This window comes from Chinchilla lanigera, unplaced genomic scaffold, assembly GCF_000276665.1.
Source record: "Chinchilla lanigera isolate Chin_1 unplaced genomic scaffold, ChiLan1.0 scaffold00023, whole genome shotgun sequence".
In the NCBI taxonomy this organism is placed as follows: Eukaryota; Metazoa; Chordata; class Mammalia; order Rodentia; family Chinchillidae; genus Chinchilla; species Chinchilla lanigera.
In genome coordinates, this window is record NW_004955424.1 from 16070516 (window position 1) to 16080104 (window position 9589).

General features: G+C 41.0%; 1 protein-coding gene across 1 annotated transcript; it reads left to right on the forward strand.

The window, feature by feature from the left end:
* Positions 1–730: 730 nt before the first annotated feature.
* Positions 731–7493, forward strand: Gkn2 (gastrokine 2). Its single transcript, XM_005385654.2, has 6 exons — positions 731–789; positions 2956–3009; positions 3444–3581; positions 5608–5718; positions 6360–6516; positions 7334–7493. The coding sequence occupies exons 1-6, from the start codon at positions 778–780 to the stop codon at positions 7414–7416; spliced, it is 555 nt and encodes a 184-aa protein (XP_005385711.1). The 5' UTR covers positions 731–777; the 3' UTR covers positions 7417–7493.
* The last annotated feature ends 2096 nt before the right edge of the window (positions 7494–9589 follow it).

Here is a 9589-nt window from a genome sequence, read left to right on the forward strand (position 1 = left end):
GAAATTAAAAATTCTCTCTCTCTCTCTCTTTCTTTCTCTCTCTCTCCCTCTGTCTCTCTCCCCTTTCAAAATCTGAAAATTTCTCAGTGTCCTCAACTAGAAATATATGAGTCACTGTTTTCATGGGATTCTGGACAAAGCTCAAGGTAAACATTTGGCTGCCCCTGGAATGGGCAGAGAGCTTTCTGAGCCTTGTTTCTCATGTTTCTCCGGACATTGGCACCACCTCTAAAAGGAAGAAATAAAACCACAAGGATGCTCATTCTCAAAGCAGGGCTCCCAGCCATCCTCCTTAACTCTGAATTTCCTGTCCTTCCTGCAGGGGACAAATTCAACAAGCAGGATGATGATGAAAAGAGACTGCTTAGAGGAACAACTCAAAGCTTAAGGAAGAACTAAACTTTCAGAAGGAGATTCCAGGAATATATCCTCACATGTGGATAGGAAACATATCTGTAAGAGAAGCATCTTGTAATACTTTTAAAGGGTAAAAACTGAACTCACAAGTTCAGCACAGAAAAGATAAGCAGAGAATATTTACAGAGTGACCAAGTGTGGAATTTTCATTACTGACTTATGAACTTTATTGATATAGTGGATGTGGCTGACTCCCAATCCTGATAAAGGAATTTACTAGGGTGTGTCAGAGATATGGACATGGTCTTTTCCTGTATGATCACCAGGAAAAGAGATTTCTACATCTTAAAACCAATATAAAGGGTAGAAGTTGCAATAGGCTGCTTCACTTGCTCCAGCACAGTCTTCCCTTCAGGCAAAATGAAAATCCTTGTGAGTATTTATTCATAATTCTTGGTACTTATGTGGTGGCTACTTGCAAAAAAATGATCATATCCAGAATGCCATGGATTTCAGGGGTCTTCGATAAACACTGTGCTTGCTTCTGAGCTCCTATATACTATCTTTGTCAGGGATAGTAATGAGTATTAAGTCAGATATTTGTGTATCCATTGTCTTCTTTTAAACGTTTACTAAAAAAGTAAGACACAATGTTGAAAATATGAAGAAGATTTGCTTTGGAGGATATTTAATACTTCCTTAGGAGTTTTGGGGAGTGTGTAGGCACTTTAGAGCAACTACTTTTACTATATGAAAGAGAAAAAAAGTGGTAATTTAAAGATAATAACATATGTAGCAGTAATAATAGCAGCTATGTTTGCCCAGATGCATATTAAACCATAGGCTAAGCCTTTCTCTTGAGTGACCTCATTTGTCCACCGCACCAACCTTGTAAATCAAGTAGAATTGTACTCATTTCACAGACAAGCAGACTGAGGCACAGAAGAATGTACTTTTCCCAAGCCTGTAAATGGAGAATTTAGGATATAATTTATCTATTTTATTTTTTTTATTTTTTTTTATTTTTATTTTTTGTTTGTTTTTCTCCAGTACCGGGAACTGAACTCACGACCTTGCGCATGCCAGGCAGGCGCTTTTGCCGCTGAGCTAAATCCCCAGCCCCTAATTTATCTATTTTAGATCCTTACAGGAGTAATTGGACAAAATTTAAGCAGCTGTAGTGCCTTCAGTAGCTACCCATGATGTCTAAATTCTCCCTTAAGGCAAGCATTCTTTCCATTATTGTTCTAGTCTTCCGGCGGATCCCAGACATCATTCCACACTGCAATGCCCAATGGACAGTGGACCATGTTCTGATCCAGAATGGAATCCCTTCCCCCAATTCTCTATCCCTTATTTTCATTCAGTTGCTAAGGGAGAAAACAAAATGCTAAGTACCTCCTGTCATAGTCAGAAAGGATGTCCGCCTCAATAGTTTCCTTTCCCATGGGTCTTTTGATTTTCCAGGAGAAGGCCCTACCTTAAAGTACAAATTTTTACCCATGGTGTATGAATCATGGTGCTGAATGAGAGGTTGTTTTGGGACAGAGGACACTACCTGAGCTCTCTCTCGCAATATGATTAAGGCTATCGTCTTGTTCAAACCTCTATTCTAGATCCATTAATTGGAGTACACAGGAGCCCTAGAGGTTCCTAGAGCTGGCCTGAGAGAGGAAGGTGTGCCCGTGTGCCAGTGGGCAGGCTGGATATCTACCTTTGTTAGATGCTGCATCCTCAGGCACACTTAGTTCTATTATATAGGCAATATGACTTAGAAGAAGTAATTTCTAAGTTTTAGTTACTCACATTAACAGAAGAGAAAAACTAGGAGTAGGGTGAAAGAGGAAGTAGAAAAGTCTCACTGAGAGTTCTTAAAAGTGTCTGCCCTGTCCCTGATGCCCTCTACCAGCTTTCAGTGATAGCAGAGTTCTTTATGATGTTCAGGAGAGAGGACAAAAAACTGGGGCAGCAGGCTGGGTCAGATTCTTACATACCCACAGGAAAATATCAGAACTACCTGCATGTCAAGTGCATGTCCTGCTGGCCCAGCACTTGCCTGACAGTATCACTAAGGCCTGCATTATAGCAGGATATGGGGCTTTTCCTTGACTTCAGCCTCAAAAGTTAACCATGCTCCCAAGCATCCTATTTTCATAGTTTCTCTTAGAAATTCACTGTCTTTATCACTCATATAATTACTGTGGGTCTAGTCTACTTCGCCAGTATCAAGGAATTGGAGATTTTCTTTTCTTTTTCTCTAGGGGACACGGTTTCTCTTCTTCTGTATTCTAAAGCCTGTGTGAATCCTAGCAGGGTATTCCTAGGGTAAAATGAGTCCTCCTCTGCTCATCGGCTGTAAGTTTTCTTGCTGTCTGGATGGTAGTGATGTTGGAACAACTGGCAACATGGGTGGCAGAGTGGAGCCGTGTGTCTGACAAATGGCTTGAACTCGATAAATACCTGTTCCATAAGCAAACATGTGTGTGCTTTCAAAGTCAGAAATGGGCTGCTAATCACACACGACCACGCACCAGTGTCTCCTGTTCTCACCCTCAGTGACTAACCAGAAAGAATGGATGTGACTGGTCTGTTTTTCAGGTGGCATTTCTGGTGGCGCTGGCCAGCTTTGGGACACAATTGCATGGATCCGAGGTGAGCTGGTTCCTTAGAAACAATGGGAAAAGAAAAGGAAGATAAAAAATAATCTGTAGGACAGTAGAGAGTCCATAAACCCTATTTGGGATGGAACCCCAGAAATAGCTAATAATAAAATGATGAGGAGGATGAGGCGGTTATATTTCAGTCTAACCACAACATCTTTATAAATGCAACCCATTGCCTTAAAATGAGGTCAGTCTTACTTCTCCTGGGATATCAATGCTTCTCCCTTGTGTAATATGGTAAACTATGGAGAAAAGCTTTGGCTTCTTATCTGAACATGGGTTTGGACCTGGGATCCCTGTGGAGAAGCTGCGGCCTTCCGTTACTTGTTCATAATAATTAGTGAGCTTTGTTTTGCTGAAAGAGCTGCCTTTCAAATGAATGGGATTTGTGGAAAACTCATTGTGTCTTTGTTATATTTCTAGGTTTTTAACCTCTTCAGCCCAAGCAGCAATGGCGGTCATGTGCAGCAGACAGTGGAAGTTGACAATGAAAAAAATATCGCAACTGTTAACATCCATGCGGGGTCATGCTCTTCTACCACGGTTTTTGACTATAAACATGTAAGCAGCAAGGAGACTTTTATAGAGGGCAGAGGGATATGCACCTACTACATACTTAAATTCTAAGATCTATCTTTGCAATTCCTTAAGAATTTTCTCAATTTTGCTTCTTCTCTCTTTCAGTAATAAAAAAGAACTGACTAATGAACAAGCAAAAGCATTTGTAAGAAATAAATGTGATAGGAAAAATATGCATTTACTTGACCTTTTCAGGTGGAAATTGGAAGAGAGGTGCCATTGTCCCATTGTAGGCTCAGGAAGAAGAATGATCAGAGCCATGCCTGGCACTTAGAGTCTCCTATTTCTCAAATAAAGAAATAAATGAATAAATCAACACTTCTAAATCAAAATATTATGAAGAAAAAGAATAATCACAGAAAATCACAAAAAATGCAGAGATCCAGAGCAACTAGACACATTTAGTTCTTTTTTTTTGTCTTTTTGAGACAGGGTCTTGCTGTACAGTTCAGGCTGGCCTTGAACTCACTTATGTAGCCCAGGCAGGCCTTGAACTCGCAAGGATCCTCCTGCCTCAGCCTTCCGAGTGTTGGGATTACAGGCGTGTACCACCACACTCGGCTGATACACTTAGTTCTATTATATAGGTAATATTACCTGGAAGAAGTAATTTCCAAGTTTTAGTTATTCATATTAACAAGAAGTTGCAGAAACTTGCTCTGACAGTTTATTTTTTCATTCCTTCATTTATTAGTTTTCCATTTGTCTCACAAATACTAATTATGAATCTGCTTTGGCCTAGCTATGGGCCCCGTGAATCTAAGTGGGTCGCAGCCAGACTCATTGGACCTTTACCCATGGTTTTCTTCTTTCCCTCTACAGACTTCCTCACCTGCTTCCTTCTCATTGGTGTTGGAAGTTTCAAGGCACATTCTAAAGCATAGATATTTAAATGATACAATCCAAAAGGAACTGGTACTGAAACTGCTTTTAACCAAATGTCATGGAGATCCTCAAAGTAGATTTAGGAAAAGAATGGTGACGATCTTGTGTAAGCCCCTTCTGCTATCCTCAGATTTAGCCAACTCAGTATATTTGTAAGTTTCAGAAGCTAGAAATTTTTAGAAATTTCAGAAAGCTAGAAACTATAAGGACTATAGGAACTATAAGGACTTCAGTTGTGTACAATCTAATGGGGATATATCATTATTTAAAACTCTGCAGAGAAAATTTTTACCCAGGTTAAAAATTTGATGGCTTTAGGACCTTTCTGGCTTTGACATCCCTAACCATTCAATGCTTTTCTAATCCCACCTGCTTCCCACTGATCCCTCTGTAGCCTACTTGGGTTTGAGGTGGTGAAAGGATGAGAAAGCAAGAGAAGGGTAGAAGATGGTAAAGGAGGAGGGAATAGATAGAGCATGCACATATGGGGGTGAGAGAAGTGTAGGTATGCAGGGGACACCTCTACAGCAACGCTGCCCAACAGACTGTGACGTGTGGTGTATACACATACAGTATCTGCATTTTCCAGTGAGAAGCCCATGCCACTGAGTTTTCAAAATGTGTGATGGAAAAAGTACATTTTAAATTTTATCTAATTTGAATGTCAATTTCTTTTTTGTTTTAAAGATAAAAGAATGAAAACATACTAACAAACACACATAGTTTCATGTGGTTAGAAACCATGATATTGGTCAGCACTGTCCTAAAGAGTGTTGTATGTTACTTTTCACTGGGAAAAAGCAGAAAAAAATCAATCAAAAGAGACAGAGAGCTGCTTTCTTCCAGTCTTTCAAACCCCAGACCTCAGACTCTGATTCCATCACATGAAGGATAAGCACAAGTTGTGGGTTTGCCCAATTCAAAGGAGTAGGAATGACAAATACAATGCAAACAGACATGGTATGCCGAAGCAGCTTAATGGACAGAGTTGACTGCAGACTGAAGAATGATAACATCTACTCACAGTGCATGTTCAAGCCTTTCCTCTAAGACCCAGACATGCTCATCAAGTTTAGAATCCAGGACACTGGGAAAGAACTGTAACTGTGCTTTTAATGCTCAGGGATACATCGCATCCAGAGTGCTTTCCCAGAAAGCCTGCTACATTATAAAGATGGACCATCAGCCCATCCCTGCTCTGGACACACTCCAACGGTACATCTATGAGAGGCAGGTAATTATGAAGCATCCTTAAAAAAAAAAATCTTTGTTCTTGAGCCATGCAAGTCTGATGCCTGTGGAGAAAGGAAGAGAGTGAGGAAAAACATTGTGTATAGTAATCAGCTTATCAAAGTGTCTCCCCCTTTTTCTTTTGAGTGGTACATCTTGGCTTGATTTCCACCATACAGTTCTAAATCATGAACTTATGATAAATTCCAGTGTCATAGAAAGAACTGATCAGCTTCTCTTCTCAGAGCGAGGCTGTAAGAAATAGTGATTAGGAGATAAATGAGTCAAGCTATAATACTCAGTGACACATAGACGCAAAGCAACCATACAACAGAGTGAGAATACACAAACGCTGCACCGAGAATAGACACCTAGGATTCAGCTTCCCTCACAACTTCCCATTTGAGTCATGTTTGGCATGAGATTTACTTTCTCTGGGTTTCATTGCCCCCAGGAATAAAATAATAAAGGCTTCTCTGATAATAAAGGCTTCCCTGCGGACAGATTGGTCAGAAGGAGGGGCTGTTTTGAGATCCCTAAACCTCTGTTTAGTAGTGTGAAAGGGAAAAGTAGCCCTGTTTTAGAAAAAAGTACACAAAATCCGCCGACTAATTCAATGCTGTCATTCTCTGTTACACTGATTAGACTTTGAACACCATGGCCTCTGACAAGTACACCTGGGTTAGGTACAACCCGCTGAAGTCTCTGATCACCAAAGTGGACTGGTTCCTGTTCGGGTCACCTATCGAGAACCTCTGCAAGCACATCCCTTTGTATGAGGGGAAAGTGGTTGAAAAGTCACGTAAGTCATTCTTTCACTGTATCTTTTCTGCTAGATTACACATAAGTGAAAACATGACTCAACTCAGTTTCCCTAGTATGTGTGGAAATTGTGCTAAATGGGTGGAATACAGAAAGGAATAAAACTCTGCTTCCATGGAACACATAGTCTAGTGGAGAATTAGACAAATAAAAACAAAGTGCAGGATGGGAAAGGATTTCTGGGTGTAGAGGAAAACCATGGATTCTTTTCCCACGTAAGAATTTCACATAAAAAGAAAGTCTTCTGAGCCCTTAGAACAGCATCTTTTGGAGATGATAAGGAAGTCACGGTGAAATGCCCTCAGGATCAGAAGTAGAATTGGCCCAGGAAAGAGCAGGCAGAGTGCTGACAGGGAATAAAAGCTCTGTTTCACCCAGGTAACAGAGCTCTGCAGTCATTACTAGGTTTTGTACAAAGTTTCTAATGAATATGACAAAGAGAATTGTCTGGAGTGGTGGAAGGTAGGTAGAGAAGAGAAGGATTTGCATTTATTACTTTTAGTGCTGCTCAGAAAAACAATTTAAGCACTCATCAGCACTTATAAAGGATTAAAAGTATACCATCAGCACAAGATGTCACCGAGTCAACTAAAATCGACCTACCAACACTTCCAGGAATTATTAACCTTACTTAAATCCGTATGCTGTTATTCTCTGCCATGTAAGTATAGCTAAAAGTTTGGGTAGCATGAAGTTACAAGTATAACCCTTATGCGAGAGAGGTGCCAAAAGCATTCGTTTGTTGCATCTGAATATATTTTTAATGTCCTTTATTTAACATTTTTTCCTCATTCCAGATGATGTTGGTGCTGGAGGCTGTGCAAAGGCTGGGCTCCTGGGCATCTTGGGAATTTCCATCTGTGCAGATTTTCACATTTAGGATGATGGTCAGCCTACTGGTTTCATTTTTTTTTTTTAAATATATACCTTTGGCTTCCATTGAGAAGCCAGATTAAATCTTACACAATATCCCATCAAGTTGTGAGCTTCAGTAATAAAACATGAATGCTATATTTACAGATATCTGGGTGTTTATTATTTTCTTAAGAAGCAAAGGGAAACCAAGTGATGTCTAGAAGAAAAAAGTGCCGGATTTCAAATAAGGGGCACACTGTGTGAACGCTTCCAGATAATATAGTTGGTCACATGCATCCAAAGCAGCAGGACGTGAATCCCTATCTCTGTTGGCATCTGCCTGCCAGACCAGCTTCCCATCTGTGGGGCTCAGGAAGCCATGACCTTGACCAGTGACAGACAGGGACCTGGAAACAGCCTGACTGTTACAGTGAAGGAAAATATCCCCTCTAACAAGGTCTCAGCTTTGAGGTCCATTCATGTGCTGCTTAGGAAGCATCTTCTAACTCATCAAAGCAAGAGACTCAAACTTAATGAACACTGTTATGTGCTGAACTAGAGTGAGCAGAAGAGGAAAAAGGAACACAGAACTCTCAGGAAAAGATGGCCTGAAAATCCTAACAGGAATGAAAACCCAACTGGGAATGCCGAGCCAATACACAGCAGGAAAATGATTTCCAAAATTTCAAACAAATTGCACCATGTGGGCACATTCCCAGATCAAATAGCTGGGTCTCGTGTAGTCTAGCCAGCTCAGTGCAAGTTCAGAACAAAGGGGCACTGCTTTAACAAGGCTTTCTATGTGCCACTGACTACTTCCATTCCTAATACTGTACATCTACTTGTTTGGCATCTAAGCACTTGTCATGTGCTTAGCCATGGGATAGGTGTGCTGGGAGAAAGCTAACTCAGTGAAGAAATTTATTTTCTTGTTAGGGAAACAATGCATTTATATAAAAATAATTCATTACAATAGAAAGGAGGGTATAGTAAATTTCCAAGTCAGTGGTAGAATACTTTAGATGGGACCTTGGTATTTGCAAGTGATGGAACCCAACTCAGATTTGCTGGAGCTGAGGGAGAGTTTGTCATCTCATATAACTGGCTCTGGAAGGAAAAATTGCAGGTAGCTAGAACTAGGTGCTTGATGATAGCCAGACTGTCTTTCCCTGTATTTCAATTCTCCTTCCCACATGTCAGCTGCAGTATCTTACACTGGTTTTCTTCCTGACAAGATCACCAGCATGACTGCCAACCGCAAAGTCCTCTTCTTCCCAGTTGCATTGCCAGAGAGGAAGGAACCCTTTTGCTTCTATTTCAAACTACTTTTAACCTAAAAATAACTCAAGGTGACACTAATTGGCTCACAATGGGCACATTCTGGGTGGGATGAGGTACAGGAAAGAGTGTTATGATTGGCCATCTCCTTTGGAACTTGTAGTTATCCTTTTCATATATCAGTCCTGTTGTAAAAGTGGCACATACCAGGTGTATGTCTAAATGGAATGTGTTCAAATGGAGGCTTGAAAAAGGTAGGGGCTTTGTTATATATATATATACTCATAATTAGCGCTTTCTTAGGGCCCAAGGGAAGTAGGTATCAAGTCTATTACTTTATGGAGTGCTCAACCTGTAGACCAGAGTTCCTTAAGCAGTGAGGAAGGAGGAGCAAGATGGTCCGACACAACACACCCAGGACTCTGGGAGAATGGCAGGGAGCTACCTGGCTGAAGAGAGCACGTGATGATCCAGAAGATGAATGTGCTAGACAGACTTATACAGGAAGCCCGGTGAGGGCTTAGATGGTTTCTTGCTTCCTCTGAAGTTTTACTCCTCACAGAGAGTGCCTTGTCACTTTCACATTTGTTCACCTCAGGCAGATGTAAATATAATTTCTTGAAGCAGAGATCCCAGGATTGGAAAATATAGAACCAAATACTCGACCTAAGTGGGTGACTGGGTCAACACTGAGAGCCCTTCACCGGGCTCCTCCACTGCCCCCTCCACCCCCTTGGTCTGAGGTGTGGGTGGAATTTAGCTGGGCAGTGGCATGAAGGAAGTCTCTGGGGTGTTGGCAGTGTTCTCCGTCTTCATTGCATGATGACGCCAAGGGGCATATTTGCACAATGTATTGAGCTGTGCCCTTAAAGTCTGCACTTCATTGCCTGTTATGCTTCAATAAAAATGTTGATGTATTT

Excerpts from the sequence above, each read along its gene's own strand:
- Gkn2 (XM_005385654.2), top strand. Across the intron at positions 3,582-5,607 it reads CGGTTTTTGACTATAAACAT|GGATACATCGCATCCAGAGT; the intron begins GTAAGCAGCAAG and ends TTTAATGCTCAG. Across the intron at positions 6,517-7,333 it reads GAAAGTGGTTGAAAAGTCAC|ATGATGTTGGTGCTGGAGGC; the intron begins GTAAGTCATTCT and ends TCCTCATTCCAG.